Source organism: Mirounga leonina, unplaced genomic scaffold (genome assembly GCF_011800145.1).
Source record: "Mirounga leonina isolate KUSES-001 unplaced genomic scaffold, KU_Mleo_1.0 Mir_94, whole genome shotgun sequence".
In the NCBI taxonomy this organism is placed as follows: domain Eukaryota; kingdom Metazoa; phylum Chordata; class Mammalia; order Carnivora; family Phocidae; genus Mirounga; species Mirounga leonina.
This window is the reverse complement of record NW_023270855.1, coordinates 29,739,246-29,758,981: the sequence shown is the minus strand read 5'-3', so window position 1 is coordinate 29,758,981 and position 19,736 is coordinate 29,739,246. Positions and strand designations below refer to the sequence as shown.

The following is a 19,736-nucleotide window of genomic DNA, read 5'->3' as shown; positions in this document are numbered from 1 at the left end:
TCTTCCCAACACTAATGCAAATGACTAAAAATCACAAATGAAAATTTTCCTTTCCCTCAGGAGATTAAAAAGAATGTTTATCTCTGACACAGACTCCCAACTAAAATGGCATTCTTTAGTTTTTAGTTATACCAACAGATTTTCAAGGGGTTGGAATATAAGCAGGTGGGTTACTGCTCTGTAAAAATGATTGAGCATGGAGGAAAGACTCTGAAACTCATGTTTGCTCTTCACTGACAGCTAAGCACAAAGAAGAGAATTCATATATCACCTATATATGTGCTTGAAGTATTATTAATTTCTCTTTATTATCTAAGAATTTCAACTTACATTATAGAGTGTAACTGCACCAAGCACCGTATTGATTGATCCAGGACACATTCTCATAGTGGGAGAGAATGTAAGTAGGAGGGTTATTACAAAAATCAGCTTACTATGATTTTTTTAAAGGTTTTTTTTTTTAAAGATTTTATTTATTTGATAGAGAGAGATAGTGAGAGCAGAAACACAAGTAGGGGGAGTGGGAGAGGGAGAAGCAGGCTTCCTGCAGAGCAGGGAGCCCGTGGCGGGGCTCGATCCCAGGACCCTGGGATCATGACCTGAGCCGAAGGCAGACGCTTAACGACTGAGCCACCCAGGCACCCCACTATGATGTTTTTAATTAGCCAGAGTTTGTGTATATTGTAAGCAACTTTTCCAAATGTATTTTATATATTGTATCACTATGGTACAGTGATAATAGTAGTTGAGGGCGCATATTCCGTAAGTGGATTATAGCATCAGTTCTCATGACAGCCATAAGAGGTTATTAAAACTGTGTTTACTGAATTTTTCACTGCTTATTTTGAGGTTGAGAGAACGGAATTGCAGTGAGGTTAAATGACTTGCCCAAAGTCAGCCTGATATCCAGAACTGAAACCTGAGGATCTGCCCAACTCTCAGAGACCTTGCACTTGACCATGATGCTCTGCTGACTCCCCTGGTCATGGGACAGATGGTTAGTCTGTCATAGTATCAGCCATGCCTTTTGGCATCATTTGCATACAGTTCAAATTCAGTATCATAGCTGTGCTGCCTACTTTCCCGAGACGTTGTACCGCACTCTTAGGTGCTTTATTGGCTGAAAACCGTCCCATAAACTATGTCAAATTGGTCATGGTTTATATGACAGAAAGAGACATAATTTTCCACTAAAATAGCAAATGTTGGATGAATAAATTATGATATATTCATATGATCGTATTCTCTACAGTAATAAGAAAAAGAACTCTTGCTACATGGAACATGGATGAATCTCATTGATACAGTGATGAGTAAAAGCAGTTGAAATGAGAGACTGTATGATTCTATTCTAAATATACATGGAATATGGAGGGGTTACCAACTGGTGGGGGGGGTGTCATAAGGGCGCCTGCTGGGATGCTGGAAATGTTTGTCTTCATCTGCACTGAGATGACAAGGGTGTGTACATCTGTGAAAAGTCCTATAGCTGTATACCTAAGGTTTGTGTACTTTATTGTTTTATGTTGTATCTCAATTTAAAATCCAGATGAAAAGTAAATCACAGCACATATTTCATCTGGGGCTCCAGTGTCCATGGGAGAGCCATTTTAATCTAAGGACATCTGCATCTTAGAGTTGATGGTTAATGAGACCTCTTATTAAAGCATGCAATACATTTTATAAAGGCTTTATCCAGAATTACAAGAAAGTCTGGGGACTAAAAGGGGATGCTCCCCATCAGCTGACAAACCACTTTATGTGGCTCATTCTCTATACTCTTCGATCAACAGAATGATTGCTCTGCGTCTCATATAGCAAGCAGTGTTGGACTTCACAGATTTAACATTCTAAAGCAACTCTCGTGTTTCCCAGTGCAGTGTTAGCCTTTTTGAATTACTTTTGCAGTGATATTCATGTCTGACTAGCACAACACCTGCCAAAAGCTGTTCCTAGATTTTAGGAGATTTTCATGTGATGTTTACAGATGGACACAGTTCATTTCCTGTGCCGTAAAACTTGGGCAGATTTTATGCCATCATTGGAACTCCCTGCTCCGGAGTTGTAACAACCATCAATCAATCAGCCATTCCCCGAAGATTTTTTTGAAGTCTTAACATGGAAGAGTCCACCGGCTTCCTGTTATAACTCTTCAAACAAAACAAAGTTCAAAGTCTGGTTGACACAGTCCTAATACTATACCTCCTAATACTCATGTCACTGTTGCATAGCTCATAGGCTTTGAGAACATTATGGACAGAAAAATTCATACTCTTGTGTTTCATGTCCTTTTGTTCATCTAATAGATACATGTGCAGCCAAATAGATCCTACTTCAATTGTTGGCACTTATTAGGTGCTTTGTAAATATTTGTTGATTTTATTTTATTTTTTCTTAAGTAGGCTCCACACCCAACGTGAGGCTTGAACTCATGACCCTGAGATCAACATTCACAGACTCTACTGACTGAGCCAGGCAGATGCCCCAATATTTGTTGATTTTTATAAGTTAGTGAGTCAATTAATGAATAGGCAGGTGGTTGGTTGATTGGATAGTTTAGCACAGATAATTGAACAAAAATATTTACTATTCAAAACTTACCAAATTCTTCATATAAATGCCTGGCGCTGTGCTAAGTATCTCATTTAACTTTCTCAACAGCCCTATGAGGGATAGTATCTCCATTTTATAGACTGAGGACACTGAGGCTTAGGGAAGTGAGGTAATTTATTTACCTGAAGCCAGGGCTGGCAAACTTTCTCTGGAAAGGTCAGATAGTAAGTATTTTTGGCTTTGCTGCTCAACTCTCATTGTAGCCAGAAAGTAGCCACAGACAATATGTAAACCAATGGGCTCAGATGGGTTCCAATAAAACTTTATTTACAAAAACAGATAGTGGGTACAATTTTCTCAATGACCGTAGTTTGCTGAACCCTGTCACACCCCATCAGTGATGGAACTTTGACTTGAACCAAGGCAATGTGACTTTAAGACCATACTGTATTTAACCAATTAGGAACAAATTATGATCCATTAAAAAAAATATATTTGTTGATTTTATTTTATTTTGCTTTAGCAGTCTTCATTAATAATTATTTTAGTCTATTTACTTGTTTGTTTTGCTTTTTTCTTTCCTTCCAAAGTCTTCCTTTATCAACCACACTACTTTTCAGTTGTGAATTTGGAAGAAAATAAAACCAAAATTCACCTCATAATAATAGTCCCCTGGTCTGTATGCTGTGGAATGTGATGCCTGTTGTCATTCACATCCTTTCATTATACACCTGCAGGCCTGCCCCAGGAGGTGTGAATCACTGTCCACTTGCCCAGAGGTATCAAGTCATGGACCTCAGGTCACACAACCAATACAAAGCCAGGACTGGAATCAGATTCTTTGGACATAAATCCCAGATTTCTTGGCTAAAATTTTCTCTTATCTTTTTTTTTTCTCTCTTATTTTTTCCCCCTTCTTGCCTCTTTTATAGCTACTTGTTGTTCTTTCTGGAAAGGAAACATTTGTTAGTGTCTGCTCGGTGCTGGTACTCAGGTGGATGGAGCTGGGAATAGAAAATCAAATTAAATAAAGGATGAGCCCCGCCTTCAGGAAGCTGTCAGCCCAGTCAGGGAGACAGGTGTTTAAGCAGGTTGTGCTATGACAGAGGGTGCATTACAGGTGGCACTTGGTGACATGGGGGGGGATGAAGACCTCTGACTTACTTCAACTTGGAGGACTCCCTCCCCGAAGCCTGGATTTCCTCAGTGGACCAACGACCTGTGTTGCCCTCTGAGCTTCAGCTAGTGACAAGGCAGAGACTGGTGCTAGGGAGGAACAAGAGAGTGATGAGTTAGCAGATATCTGGGATGGCCAGTTTCGTTGGGGTGGTTGGGGAGAGCCTCTTGTAGCTGAGATCTGAAGAGGGAGAACCCACCCTGCAAGGATCAGACTGAGGAGCATTCTAGACAAAGGGGACAGGGCCAGGGCCAAAGTGAAAAGACCCAAGAGTATCTGAGGAAGAAGGAGGAGGAAGGCTGGTGAGGCTGGACTGTGGTGAACCATGGGAATCATGGCAGTACGAATCTGCAGAGGGCCTTGGCCCAGATCCTGGAGAACTGCTAAGCAGGCATGTGTTGTGATTAGATTTACCTTTTGAAGGATCATGCTAACCCAGTGGTTCTCACTGTCAGAATCACCAGGGAGCTTTCAAACATCCAGATGCCCAGATCCTATCTCAGGTCAGTCAGAACAGTATTTCATCATTCTTGTTGTTTGTTTTTCTTGCTCTTTTAAAGCTGATTAAAGGTGATGCCAGTACTTGGAGGGTACAGTAGACAAAGTAGGGAAGCCGGTTAGGTGAGACTGTTGGAGGTCGTTTAGGTTCAGAGTGATGGTAGGCTAGGCAGCAGAATGGAGGAGCTGGAGAGAGGTATGTTTAGGAGGTAGAATCTTCTGGACTTTTTTTTTTTTTTTAAGATTTTATTTATTTATTTAATTGACAGAGAGAGAGAGAGAGACGGCGTGAGGGGGAACACAAGTAGGGGGAGTGGGAGAGGGAGAAGCAGGCCTCCCGCCGAGCAGGGAGCCCGATGCGGGGCTCCATCCCAGGACCTCAGGATCATGACCTGAGCCGAAGGCAGTCGCTTAACCAACTGAGCCACCCAGGCGCCCCTCTTCTGGACTTTCTGATATCATCATACGTGGGTGTGGAAAGAAAATAATTCCTGGGTTGGGTGGAAATTAATTCCTGGTCTACTGGGTGGAAAGATGTTACCATATTACTGAAATGACAAATTGAGGGGGGAGCTTATGCTTGGCTGGATTTAGCTTGGAACCCTGATACTGTTGGTCTGTCTGTAACCAGAAGTAACTGTATTTGTATCTTTATGTGTGTTTCTGGGTACCAGCAGGGCATGCCTTCCCCTTTGGAGTAAGAGTAGCTATGGCTAGTTTTATAGAATCCTGGGTATGTTAGGCACTGTGCTGAACATTCATTTAATCCTCTTAACAACCCTGTGGGGTTAGGGGACAGTAATCATTTTTTTACAGATGAGGAAACTGAGGCACAGTGAAATTGTAATTCACTTTCACATGATCACCAACTGTCAAGTGGAAGAGGGGTTTTGAACCTGGGTCTACCAACCTGGTTTCAAAAACTCCGCTTATACATGCAAGTTTCCGATGAGTTCATCACAGGAGATGCATGCTCATTGTTTTCCAAGAAGTGACTTATTCTCAGGTCATTATCAATGACAGTTTTCACAAGATAAACCTCTTCCTGGTTAAATATTACCTATATCTCCCCTGCTGGGGCCATTTTTTTTCAAGTGAGCTGCTGGAGGAATTGGAAGATCCTGAGCACTGTTGCCTAAATAAGTAGACTGCATGCTCTATGAAGAAATCATATCATTTTCTCAAAGGAGAGAAAGTTGGCCCAGTTCCCAATGATTGCTGGGAACAAACTTTCTGGTTTTCCATTTTGTTCTGCTACAAATAACACATTCTATCAATCAAGACCTGCTGGGAAAGATTTTGTCTTTCCTCATTGCAATTTAATTTTATCCTCTGTTGAACTCAGGTGCATTTTCCATACAAAGCTGAAGTGTTTAGTTAGCATTAATCTGTGTCTTTCCTGAGATGGGGCTGGCCCTCCTGTAGACTATCACGTACTTGAAATTTATAGATTTGAAGACATTTGTACACTTAAATAATTTCTTGTATCCCCCAAAACATTGCTTAACTAAGGCTCTTAAATCAGATACTCCAACGTTAATGATAGTATCCTGAAAACAATTTTCACTGGTTTGTTGGTGGATGACATGGGATGTTTAAATGAGTTAATGGATTGAGTCCTGAGGCCAGTGATGGCATAAAGTCCCATTTACAGTATCGGGCACCAAATCCTTCACATAAGTGTGTGGTTTGGAATAGGGAATGCCCCATGAGATATTGCTTGGGAAAAGTGGATTGATATTTAATGAATCTTCAGAGGCTACACTATGGGAGCAATCATCCAGTGCTCTAAAAGAGGCACAGAGAAGAAATGCCCTTTCCAAAAAAAAAAGGTGTGAAGTGTGTAATTAGTCTGCACTTAGCTTGGTTGCTGTGAATCAGAAGCAGCAGCTGCTCACACTGGTGCATTTTGCTGTGCACCTTGCCCAGGGACATCTTTCTTGGAGAAAGCCTTGGGTTTGCTGCTGAAATTTATCGTTTTCCTATGTTTGTTCAACCATAAAAGCTACTGAAAATGCTTTGTCCCAGAATTGATTATGGATGGCTGTTTGCTCCATTTGGGGTTTGCTCACTATTTTTGCCAAATTTCCTGGTTGGAACTTGGATTTTAAACATACTGCTTCCCCTCAAACTCTAGAAGCTGTGATGCAACATAGCATTCAGGCCTGTGAGAGGCAAGAACCTGTTCAGAGGGGTGGGGACTGCCTTGAAGAGCTGATACAGCAGTGTAAGGAAAATGGTGACGTGTGGATTTTTTAGGGAGGCCAGTGCCCTCATCTCCCTGTGGGAATGAGCACTGGACTGTCAGATCTGTGAGGAGGAGGTCTGTGATTTGTTCCGTGCCATAGCCCAGCCCCTAGTTCTTGGCATGTGGTTATCTACTGCTGCATAACAGATGACCACAAGCTTAGCAGCTGAAACCACACGCATTTATCATCTCATAGTTTCTGTGAGCCCCCCTGCTTCCTGGTTTCTAAGCAGGCTGCAATCAAAGTGTCAGCCAGTATTGAGGTCTCATCTGAAAGTTCAGCTGGGGAAGGATTCACTTCCTCAAGGGCTCTTTGAATGAGGTCCTCAGTTTCCTTCTGGCTGTTGGCCAGAGCCCACCATCAGTTCCTCACCATATGGGCTTCTTTAGCATGGCTGTTTACTTCACCAAAGTGTGCAAGCCAAGGAAACCAGAGTGAGAGCAAGATGGAGGTTAGACTCTCTCATAACCTAATCATCGAAGGGTGTCTTTTTTGGCTCGGCTACATTCTACTTGTTAAAAGGAAGCTGCTAGATCCAGCCCATCCTCAAAGGGAGGAGATTACACAAGGGCCTAAAAACCTGGAGTTGGGGATCGTTGAGGGCCATCTTAGTGTCAGCCCACCACAGCATGCAGTTGGCACATGGCACACAGTTACTGAATGAATGAGTATAAGACCTACTTTCTTGCCATTTAGGCCAAGGGCATCATTCCATTTTCCCATCACCTCTTTATAGAACTGTAAGATGAGCAAGGTCATTTTAATATTTTGTATATAGTACTTACCTGGTATTTACAGAGTCTTCCCCCATCCCTCATACCACCGTCTGGATGCTTCATTTATTTCCAACCTGATGACCTTACCTACTTCTAAGGAGGAATGTTTTCAAGAGAAGGATCAATCTGGTGACCCCTTTGATCCGATATGCCTCATCTTTTATATTTTTCTTGCTGCACACATGGTAGGGATTTAAAGCAGTCCCCACACAGTGCTTTCTGGATTCAGAGTCTTTTGTAAATGGACTGCCCTAAGCAGCTTTTTGCTTCGGGGAACGAGAAAGCCAGGGTGAGAGTTCACATGTAATGTGTTTTGGCTGAAGCCTCTTGCTCCCTGTGGAAGCAGCCCGCTCTGCTTTCTCCCCCAAGACTTTGATATTGTTGGGGCTTTTCAGTGCATGGCAGGATTATTAACAAGAGAAAGGCCAAATTGTCCAGCACTGCCACACTGAATCGAGAGAAACTTGCAGGCAAGAGTCACTGAACCTGAAATAAGCTTCTTTTGCCCTAGGCTTCCCCAGATTGCATGCCCCTTTTTTTCCCCCCTTAAATTCAAAAATCATAACAATATCTGTGTGAAATGGTTTGCACTCTAGCGTAAGACTCTCGGTCCTACTTTGCTAGGTTGGGTTTTTTGTTGTTTTTTTTTTTTTGCCTCTTTCCAGTTCAAGAGCAACCTTTACTTTGAGAAGTCTGGCAGGGGTGGGACAGGCAGGTTCTGGGTCTCTGTTTAGAACTGCAGTAAAGGCTTCCCCACTACCTTCTTGGCTCTGAAACACAATGCATTAAAAAAACAAAGAAGGACAAAAATCACCATGTGGAAGTTCCATTCGTCAGGTGCCCCAGCCTGCCCATTTTCTCTCTCTCTCTCTCTCTCTCTCCTGCCTTGGCTTTGAAATTGAGTTTTTGAGTGAGTCCAAAGCCAAAGGAAATGGCACTGTCTACTCAGTCCGGGACAGTTTGATCCTCATGAAAAGGAGAAATCGCCTGCATTGACAATAGGCAAGGATGCTGCTGGCAAGATCCGCAGTAGTGCAGATTTGCTACTGGGCCTCGCTGTCACCCTGCTGGGTTGGTTTTTCCAGTAATAGACTCCTCCAAGCCAAGTCTGACAATTAAGTGGTAAATACTCTGGTGAGCAGGAGTGGTGGGAGCAGAGGGATAGAGAAGGTCTGTTTAAGTAGACCAAGAGCATTAAATTCATTTCCTCCATGGCCTTCTCTGGCCACGCATCTCAATGCCCTGGAGATGAATAACTTGTAAATTGACTGGTTTCCACTAATGTTATGAATTAACAGTAAGTAAGCTGTGTCATTGCTCCAGCTCCATGGGGAGGGGGGGAGTGAATTCTATTAGCATTTATAATTGTGTTGCCTTTTCATATTAATTCCTTCCCATGGCTGAGGAGTTAGGAGTTTTCTCATCTGTTGATGGAAACCAGTCCCAAGAGGGTGTCCCGTTAAGTGCCGGAAAATGCATGATGATACGGGGCCATACCCTCCCTTCCCACCCCCCCAACCCCCCCACCCCCCCACCCAGGAGCTCTTGCCTCTCTTGTGAGATGCATCTGTAATGTACTGCATATCTATGAGATAAGGCTTAAAGTATGATTCTGGAAATCTGTTATTCAAAGTTAAACCAGTCCTCCTAGCCAGGAGTCCACACTTGGTGACTTGCCTTTAGCTGGCTGGGAGACCAAAATCCCTCCTTCCATGAAAGTCCCTATAGCTTCACAGAGCTCCTTTTTCCTTTGCCATGCCTCATTCTGGATTGGGTCTCTGTTTTCTCTCTGACCTTATTCCATGGCCCTTGGGGGTGCTAAATGCACCAAGACCTCTGATACTGCCTTTTGTGATCCCATAGCAGCAGCGACAGTCAGGAGACAATAGAAGACATCGTTGGGATGTCAAAAGAGAAAAAAAGAAATTTCTCCCATCGGACACTGAGGCTGTAGGCTGTACATGAAGAAAAGCCCTATTTGTGAATATTTATAAGGAAAGTCAGGAGAAGAACAATGTTTTCGGTGTGGATCAGTGGGTTAGTGGTTTGATGCTATGCTTGTCTCCTTGAACATAGACATGTTTCCTAAATTATCGACCAGCATTTAATTTATTAATAAAGAAATCTGGTCTGTGTCCTGTCTCTGGGTCGGGCTTAGCCAAAATGCAGTTTGTGAACATGGCCAAGTTACGAATGATTTGAGCCAGGAAGCTCTTGACGGCAACTTGAATCAAAATATGGTGAGTGGTAACCAAGGTGTTGAGGTCAGAATGAAAGAAGCTGAGGCATCCTTGCTACGTGGCTCTTTAGGTTAGAGCTGTGGGAGGAAGAGGAGAATCAGATCTCCTGAGAAGTGCCTGCCCTTGTCCTGATCAGAGGACACAGTTACCCACTGACCCTCGGAGGGGCTGGATCATCGCCTCTGCAGTTCAGGAAGGCCAAACAGGTCCTGCTGTTTGTCACTTTCCTTTGCAGGCACAGTTCGATGGTGTAGCCATTCACTCCCAGCAGGCATAAATCCTTTTTCCCACAAGAGGATATTGGCTGGATGTGACGTTTATAGGACTAAAGGCGCGATGTCGGATTCAAGGCAAGTAGGTTGTCTTGGCCATTCTAGTGAGCAGATGGCCAGGACTTGAGAGATTGAAGATAATCAGGATCCAAGTCAAGGGACAAATGGCACAGTGGACTGGAAAAGTAGATGGCGGCAGATATCTGAACGCTGGGCCCTCTGCTTCCGTTTCATCTTGCTTCCAGCAGGAGAGACCACAAGGTCCTCCTAAGGGCCTGGATTCCAGACACAGCTCTAGAGATTATTGATAACTTAGTTACGAATCTGATAATTGGTTCAGTCCTTAACATGGTCTATTTTTTGGAAAGAGAATATTAGGAAGATTAGATTTCATCAGGCATTCCTGTGAATTTGGCCTTTTGCCCAAACATACGTGTCACGGTTTCCTGTATTGCTGATGTCTCTGTGTAGTTTGTTATATCTGAAGACAACTTAAAGGTTTTAATTCAGAGCCCTCTGTTGCGGGCATGCCGTCCTTTTGAAGATGACTAATGCCACTAAAGCTGCTCCGAAATGGAAGGGCCAGGAGCTAAGTTTTGCAGTGAGAGCACAAACCACAGGGGAAGGTGGCTGGGGAAGGGGGGGGAGGAAGGGGGTTCCATTTCTTCGAGGCCATTTTAAGCTCATTTGTGCAATTGCCACCTTCTCAGTATTACTGCACAACTCCTTTGATCTCGGAGTGGAAGGTGGCAAATTTCAAGAGCCAGGAAACCTCCTCATGCGGCTTTAAAAGGAGCAGGGCATTATGAAGTTGAGTGGATGTCAAATAAAACATAAATTTGGATCTTTTGAAATGTGAGCTCAAGTAGGTATTACTTTTAGAGCCAAGTACATTGAGAAGTTCAGGGATGAAATTGCTGTCGTTTGACACTCATTTAAATGTGACCGTTTGGGTCAGGTTGTTGCCCAGTCATTTCCATCCCTCTTGAATGTTGCATTTGGATTCAGCGTGACACTCCAAGCTTTGCACATGTAATCCTCAGGATAGCATTATGAAATTATATCCCCATTTTACAGGTGAGGACACAGAAGCTCTAAGGGTTCATCCCTGACTCGAAATTTCATTTTTCCCCCCACCCCTTGCCCCCTCTACTCTGGATTGAGACCAGAATGTAAATACGGGTTGCTCAAACAGCCTTCTTCACTGTAGGCATATTTCAAAGCTGTCCAAATTGCTTAGCTTATGTTTGTGAATTTTTATTTTTAAGTGACAAATTGATTGAAAGAGTAATTGGAAGGGATTATTTCAGTTAGGGTGGTGCCTTTACTGGAACAAACCCACTTATTAGCATGCTATTTGGATTCCCACCCTGAGTTTTGGAACCAAGACACAGACTGGAGAGTAAGCTCAGTATTATTAGTAAGTTACTTGGACCAGCCAATAATAATCTGTTATTTTCTCCCCTTCTCCTGATCCGTCTTCTCAACTGCAGCCATGGAAACTAGCAGTGGGGCCTGTGGAGGTGAATGGGCATTGTAGAAGGTGTTTTCATGTATGGGGTTGCTTAAAGTCTGGGGTCAAGACTTTGAGCTTGAATGAGACCAGACCTGAGTAATCAGACATGGAGATACTGCAGCCAGAGGTGGTCAGAAAGTAAACCTGCATTAGGTTGCCTGGTTATTTTACTCTTGTATGAGCTCCAAATGTTATTGGTGGGTTTAAGTCATGTGGGGTTAGGAACATTTTCTTTGAGTTTTCTCATCATCAAATAAGACTGAATGCATTAAAAGGTCCCCCTGACTACAAAACATCGCCCCCCCCGCCGTTGGGATTGAAAATTAAAGTGTCTGTGAAATATTGCCCTGGTAGAGGAGGGGGAACACGGTTTTTGCGAAATGCATGAGTTAATTAGGTTGAGGGTAGATGCTGTGTCTTGGTATGTGGAATCTCACTGAGAAAACTTTATGACAAATCATAAGCAAAGCGTATTGGTTAAGAAAATTAATGGCATCATAGTCTGTCCCCATTCCTTCACTTCTACACACACTCATAGAAACTCTAATAGCTAAATTTTCTGCTGTATTAAATGATCCAAATTAGTTAACATAACAATTATTTTATTGCTTTATGACTCTGTAGGTTAGCTGGTCAGTTCTTCTGGTTAGGACCAGTTTGGGTGGTCTCTGCAGACTCCAGGTAGTTCTTCTGAGGCTGGTGAGTCTGGAACGACCTCAGCGGGGACTGCCTGTCTGCTCCATGTTGTCTCATCCTCCAGGAGACTAGCCTGGGATTCTTCAGCTGGTGGTCTCAGGATTCCAAAGAGTAACAAGAGAGGATAAACCTCTGGCGGGCAAGCCCTATATCATGTTCGCCAATGTCCCACTGGCCAAAGCAAGTGATGTGGTCAAGCCCAGTTTCAAAGAGGGGAGAAGCTGATAGACCCTCTTGATGAGAGGAGTGGCCAAGTAAAAGCGCAGAGATACGTGTGACAGGGATGGCGGGAGTTTGTGGCCCTTTTGCCATTTCCCACAGATGTGAGAGTAACTACGGGAAGTTGAACTGGCATAAACTTCCCTGCCAGACTGAATCTGGACAAGGGAGAAGGAAGACCACGTTTTTGTCTCTAACTTCAGTTTGATATGGGATATTTCTCTCAGCTCTTATTTTATTCTTTCACTTTGGAAACTTGGCCACATTTACTGGTAGACTCACTTGTCTTGCATTCTTGAGTTGTGATTCCATTTTTGACCAGGTTTTTAAAATGTTGGTAAGTATTTGCTATGGTGTAAATATGAATGTTTCACTTTGGTGTATTTTTTGTGAATGTTTGCCTTTCAAGAATGTTTTGTGCTCAACCGGTATGTTAAAGCCCTGGCTAGGGCTTCCTGTCAGGCAATTTGGAGGTATGCTAATGCCAACTCCCAGAATTCCACCATTGTGATCTGATACACACTCGGTTCTTATTCATTGATCGTTTTTTCAGTACCTGTAGTGTTTACGGTGTAGTACCAAATTCCACCTCACTTTATTAGTCTGTAAACATAACACCATACCTAATGGTACCTGTGTTTGAATTTAGTCATAACTCAGGGCTCCAGACATTAATAGGTAATCACTGTCACCTCATAGAGCACGTAACCCGAATTTCTCAACCTCCACTTCTGCCCCATTGACACCTGGGGCCGGGTAATTTCTTGCTGTGTGGGGTGCTATTCTGAACATTATGACATTTTTAGCAGAAGCCCTGCCTCTATCCATGTAATGCTAGTAGCCCCGCCCTCGTCAACCCTACTTGTGACAACCAACAATGTCTGCAATCATGGCCCGATGTCCCCTGGGTGGGGTAGGGAGTGGGAGATAGGTAAAATCCACCTCCAGTTGAGAACCACTACTTTCACTTGGAGATGCTGAAGCAGAGAAGAGAAAGAAATGCATGAAGTATGGGTATTGTCTGAGAGGAAACTAGGAGCAGCAACCCAACGGACAATTTGTAAGGGGCGGGGGGAGGAATGTGGAAAATTTTCAGTTACCTTAAAATTTTCACCTAACATCGTGCTGAATTAACTAGGAGACATCAAGTTGGGTCTTGCTACACGTTGAAAGGTTCACCAGTATCACAACTTCATTATGTTAGAAGTGGATTAAATAAAAATATCACTCCTGGAAAAAAATTCAGGAGATATGCTGACCACAGAGAATGGATTTTGGAAAACTATTTGGGAAAAGTTAGTCATCCACAAAAGTAGAGAAAAGTATATCAAGACGCACTCGATATGCCTCATTTAAGGTCATAAATGATTGATTGAGTGCCAGTCTCACTGCTTCTATGCCCTGCTCGCTTCCTGAATGGCTATCCACTCCTGGTTTATTTTGGAGTAAAATCTAGATGTCATTTCATTTCATTTCATTTCATTTATAAATACTTCAGTAACATGTCTAAAAGTACCTCAAAACCAAAATTACAGTATGCTGGTGGAATTGTAGCCTTCTAGAAAGGGCAAGAATGAGAATTTGTGCTGAGTAATATCAGAAAGTTAGGGAAAAATGGGTAAGAGGCTTGACTTTGGGAGAATTAAAAACCCCAGGGGAAATGAAGTTGGGAGACAGTGTCTCTTCAGGCTCCCCTCCTGTCCTGTCCTCCCCTCTCCTGCTTTGACTCTTAGAAATTCCTCTTACAGTATGGGGTAAAGCTCAGGAGACTGGGAGCCTTAGAAAGGAGAGGGGGCTGGCAGGGCACAGATCCATTTTCCAAAAAGGAGAGGAAAAAAACACATCACAAGAAGGTATTGAAATATTCAGTCAATGATGGATTACTCTTTGATGACTTTCAATGACTTTTTAGCAGATCCAGGTGTACTTTTAATAAAACAAAAGCAAGAGGGAAGTCTTGCGGTTGCTTTTTAAGATTTTACTGGGGCTGTGGTATTTCTCTCCTGTTCTAATGTATTCTGAGAAGTTTCTTTCTTTTGATTTAGACTTCCTCACTTGATTTTATGATATCGTAAATCCCTTGTGTTTGGTGAGAGCCATGGTCTATGGAAGACCTACACAGCCTGCTAGATAACATCTATTTTCCCCCCTTCTCTTCAGAAGATTAAACTGAGGCTGTTGTGTCTGATGCCAGAATAGATTTAACCAATCATGTTTCCTTTACATGTAGGTCAGTCCAAGGGACAATTCTGCACTGGATCCTATTATCCATGGGTTGAAGGGCGTCGTACATCATGGTAAGTAAGCCACACAGGCTTCTTTTTACTGGGATGTGAAGAGCTAAGGTCTCCACCTAAAGGAAGGGGGTTATCTTGCAGAGGACAGAGGGTGACACCCATTCCTCATCCTCTGATATTGAAGGGCGTTAGAGTCATTATTTGATGGGTAAAGAGCATGCCCATTTATTACCTGCAAATGGATCTGGGTTAACAGTAAGCAATTTGTTTCTCTTCAGGTACCACTTTGAATGCCTATGTTATAAATCAAAGCACCCTAAGATGTACTATTGGTATGCGCTGAACCTGCCACTGTCTCCTGTCTCTCTTAAAAATATTCTTCTTTCAAATATCTTTGCATTAATAAATTTCTTGATTTGCCTCTCAGATTTAGGGGAAAAAATGTAAGTAGCTGTGACAAGTCATTAAACTTTGCCGCGTGTGAGCAAGCATCATCAGCTGCTAGCATGGAGAAAGCTAGGCCGTGTTCTGGGCAGCAGACGTCTTATCCTCAGACATAAAACTGGGAGAGAAAGTAAGATAAATGGGTTCTCTCTTTCCCAACTGGTTTTTATTGGAGGAATTTCCCTGTAACTTAATTATCGGCAATGCATCATTACCTATGACATCAGGATCCTATAATTTCAAAAGTACCCTTGTCACAGGGAGGTGTGGAGTCTTGGAGGTAATGCAGTGATTTGCAAAGTTTTAATAATCTAATTAGGATTCCAAAGACATTGACAGAAATAGCATTAGTAACCATAATAAATCTCCCCTTCATCTCCACAGCTGTGATAAAACATCTTCACACCTTTCTGGGAGGATTGTCTTTCGACATTAGCCAACTCTGCAGAGCTTAACAGACATCTTACCCCATTTCTCTCGGGGAAACTAAAACCAGTTGTCAGCGTGCGGATACTTAGTTGATCAAACCCCTTCCAGAAATCCATAGTGTAGACTGAGTTTGGGGGGTTTGAAATGTAGTAAATGATGAGTAGATCTTCATTCCCCCTAACTTTTCGTCCTGTTTTAAAACAAACACACCATGGAGAGTTCTAGAATCTTTGAAATAGGTACCTATTCTTCAGTCAGAGAGGAAGCGCTCCACCAGCTATGGCCTTTAAGTAGATCTGTGTGTTCTTATTTCCGCAATGATAACTGAAGGAGATTCCGAATGTTAAAGGTAAGCAGAGGCTTCTATTAGCTCCCAGATCCCCAAATCTCTGTGTACTCGCTGCGTAGTCATCATTTGGTTCATGGGCTCTCTGCTAACATAATCGTGTTATCCTTGCTCAGTATCCACCATTACCCTTCCAGAGGCTGTTCTGTATATGTTCTTCTATGTTTCCCTGTTGCTGGGAGGGTGGCAGAGATGCCTGGGATATGGTTTCAACACTACTTCCTAATGGAGAAGTCAGAGGAGACCTACCAGCAATAATTCCCTGCAAAAGGGAGTTTACTTATTTATACAGCAGAAGTGTGGCAGGCCCCCTGTGTGTGATTGAGAGACATGCAGGGAGGTGTCTGGAAGGGAGGTGAGGTGAGGTGCCGCCTCTCTTTTCCCCTCCAGCCTGCCTGGGGTGCTCTCCCTCCCAGCTTTTGCATTTGCTGTTTCTGCTGCTTCTGTCCAGAAAGTTCTTGCCTTAGCTCATCACAAGGGTGTCTCCCTTTATTATTTCAGGTCTCAGTTCAGATTCATGCCTCCTCAGAAAGTTCTTTCTGTATTATCCTATCAAATGCCCCACCCGCTCCCCACTCCCACGGCTCCCTGTCATGTCATCCTAAGTTCCTTCCTTCAAACCACTTAAAAGTATCTGAAATAACTGTGTGTTTTATTTACTCATGTATTACCTACTAAAGTGTCAGCCTCGGGAGGGCAAGACCCCCTGAGTGTGTGGCAAATAACAGACGCTCCGTAAATGTTAGCCAAGTCAGATAAACCCACAAATAAGTGAAAATATCAAAATATAGAACAGGAAGAAGAGGAGGAGAAACCAAAGGCCACTTGAGTTTTGCTTTGACTGGGAAGAGTAAGGAGTAAGAGAACATCTTGGAAATCTGACTTTGTCCCCACCCCCAGTTCTCTGGCTCTTGCTGACTTCATTGTGGTAACAGTCCTCCCTTTTGTTATTCTTCCAACAGAGAATGAACATTTGAAATGGCTAAAACAACTTTTGTTGGAACTAGAAGCATTTTCAAGTTGAAGGTTCTGTGAGGGAATTGAATGATCTGTTAATTCGATGGGACATAAATAATCGTGCCCTTCACAGAATCTCTGGCTTGGAAATGATGATAGAAATGTGTACAAAGGAAAAATCAATATGAATTTCTGTTACAGTTCAGAATTGGTTTTATTTCTTCAGCTCTGGGAGTCATATCTTAGAATATTAATTCCTCATTAAGTCTTAAGTTTGTTTGTTTTTTTAATAGGAAGAATCTTATATATTCTTTGAGCTGAAATGACAATGAGAAATCTGGTCGCCCCCCACCGAGGCAGACTGCAAGGTGGGGTTTTCAGTGCAGGAGAATTTGCTGGCAGGGAGAGCTAAAGAGGAGAGGGAGAAGCAGGGCCGGGTGGGGACAGTGTCAGCACCACAGTATAGGTCTGATCTCTCTGAACAGGGAGGGAATCTAGGAGGACTGCCTGGAGGCAGCTCTCAGAAAGTCTTTTTTTTTTTTTTTAAGATTTTTATTGATTTATTTGACAGAGAGAGACGCAGAGGGAAGGAACACAAGCAGGGGGAGTAGAAGAGGGAGAAGCAGGCTCTCTGCTGAGCGGGGAGCCCAATGCGGGGCTCGATCCCAGGACCCTGGGATCATGACCTGAGCCGAAGGCAGACACTTAACAACTGAGCCACCCAGGCACCCCAGCTCTCAGAAAGTCTTGGCCAGGCCATTGAAGCACCTCAGAGCCAAGAGTGCATGTGAGAGGCATCCTGTGTTGGGTTCCCCTGCCATGTGGAGTCACTGACTAGAGCGTCCCATTGAGACCGGCCTCCATGAGAACACTGCAGTCAGCCCTGAAGGGGCAGCAGCTATTGGCTGGCAGCTAACAAGGCTCCTCATGGCAGTTTGTCTCCGGAAGGAAGATCTTGGGCATGTACCTCCCTTGGCTGGCACGGAGGTTCACCTCTTCCTTCCTAATCCCATTTCCAAAGAGGTTTTTACTGGGTCCTCTCACTTTTAAAATGCTCACAGGTTCTTAGAAGCAGTGCTTGATCCTGTCGTGCGTAGTGATTAAGTGCGGAATTGAGGCATCCCACGAAGCTCGGCAGAGAGAGCACAGCAGACATAGACCTGCCCTCCTTGCATTTATAAGGTCTCCAGGGACACATACGGTTCAGCATTGTCATTGCGTTATTAAAGAGTGGGGAGCAGCAGGTTTAACTCAGACTTGGGGGTATCGAGGAGGCACCTCAGGCAAAGTGACCACTGAGACCTCAGGAGTTCATCGAGAGTGTGCGGGCGGAGGAGCGAGCAGTCAAGGTTTCAAGCAGCGCCACTGTCGATGGAGGTCTCTGGTGGTGGAAGTGCATGTAGCATGTTTGAGGCTCTGCGCTCGGCAACACTGCTTCTTTCCTGCCGGCGAGAGAGATCTAGAAACCTCTTGGCAAACATAAAGTGTTGTTTCTTATGTGTTCATGTTCCTATGTAAATTGTGATTTTTACAAACTCGAGAGCCATGAAGCAATATAAATAGAATGGAGAGATGTGATTCGCCATTGATTCTGGTCCCATCTATCCATTGAGCAATAGATGGAGGCACTAAAATGTATCTAATCAGCTGTTTTATTTACACACTCCCACCAATACTCACCGGGAAGGAAAGATTTAGGGAGAAACTGTGAGTCCTAGTCACCGCATTGACTTAGTCATCTACAGTGCTTTTTGTATTCAGGAACTGGTGCTTAATAGAAGCCACACCTGGAGTGCAAGCTGGTGCAGCCACTCTGGAAAGCAGTATGGAGGTTCCTCAAAAAGTTGAAAATAGAGCTACCATACAACCCAGCAATTGCACTACTGGGTATTTACCCCAAAGATACAAAAGTAGGGATCCGAAGGGCTACGTGCACCCCGATGTTTATAGCAGCAATGTCCACAATAGCCAAACTGTGGAAAGGGCCAAGATGTCCATCAACAGATGGATAAAGAAGATGTGGTGTATATATGCAATGAATATTATGCAGCCATCAAAAGGAATGAAATCTTGCCATTTGTAACGACATGGCTGGAACTGGAGGGTATTATGCTGAGCGAAATAAGTCAATCAGAGAAAGACATGTATCATATGACCTCACTGATATGAGGAATTCTTAATCTCAGGAAATAAACTGAGGGTTGCTGGAGTGGTGGGGGGTGGGAGGGATGAGGTGGCTGGGTGATAGACATTGGGGAGGGTGTGTGCTATGGTGAGCGCTGTGAATCACAGACCTGTACTTCTGAAACAAATACATTATATGTTTAAAAAAAAGAAGAAGATAGTAGGAAGGGAAAAATGAAGGGGGGGTAATCGGAGGGGGAGACGAACCATGAGAGACTATGGACTCTGAAAAACAAACTGAGGGTTCTAGAGGGGAGGGATGTGGGGGGATGGGTTAGCCTGGTGATGGGTGTTAAAGAGGGCATGTACTGAATGGAGCACTGGGTGTTATACGCAAACAATGAATCACGGAACACTACATCAAAAACTAATGATGTAATATATGGTGATTAACATAACAGAATAAAATAAAATAAAATAAATAGAAGCCACACCTGGTAGAAATACTGGTTCTGAAAAACTTTGTCTAGTTCTGTTTTTTCTAAAAACCATTTAAGGAGCCCCACACCTGTGTGGCTCAGTAGGTTAAGAGTCTGCCTTTGGCTCAGGTAGTGATCCTGGGGTCCTGGGATCGAGCCCCGCATCGAGCTCCCTGCTGGGCGGGAAGCCTGCTTCTCCTTCTCCCCTCCCCCTGCTTGTGTTCCCTCTCTCGCTGTGTTTCTCTCTGTCAAATAAATAAATAAAAATCTTAAAAAAAAAAAAAAGTAGTTCAGGGCATAGAAAAGACAGATTGTTTAAGAAAAAAAAAGAATGCCCCAATGAGAAATTATTTGGGCGCCTGGGTGGCTCAGTTGGTTAAGCGACTGCCTTTGGCTCAGGTCATGATCCTGGAGTCCCGGGATCGAGTCCCACATCAGGCTCCCTGCTCGGCAGGGAGTCTGCTTCTCCCTCTGACCCTCCCCCCTCTCATGTGCTCGCTCTCATTCTCTCTCTCTCAAATAAA

At 43.5% G+C, this 19,736-nt stretch overlaps 1 protein-coding gene across 3 annotated transcripts in view; it reads left to right on the top strand.

The window, feature by feature from the left end:
* Positions 1–19,736, top strand: part of PTPRG (protein tyrosine phosphatase receptor type G) — a 705,012-nt gene that overhangs the window by 527,258 nt on the left and 158,018 nt on the right. For all 3 annotated transcript variants that reach the window (XM_034996466.1, XM_034996465.1, XM_034996467.1), the window contains exon 6: positions 14,427–14,493. In XM_034996466.1, the coding sequence (XP_034852357.1) occupies positions 14,427–14,493 (67 nt within the window). The remainder of the gene's footprint in view (positions 1–14,426; positions 14,494–19,736) is intronic.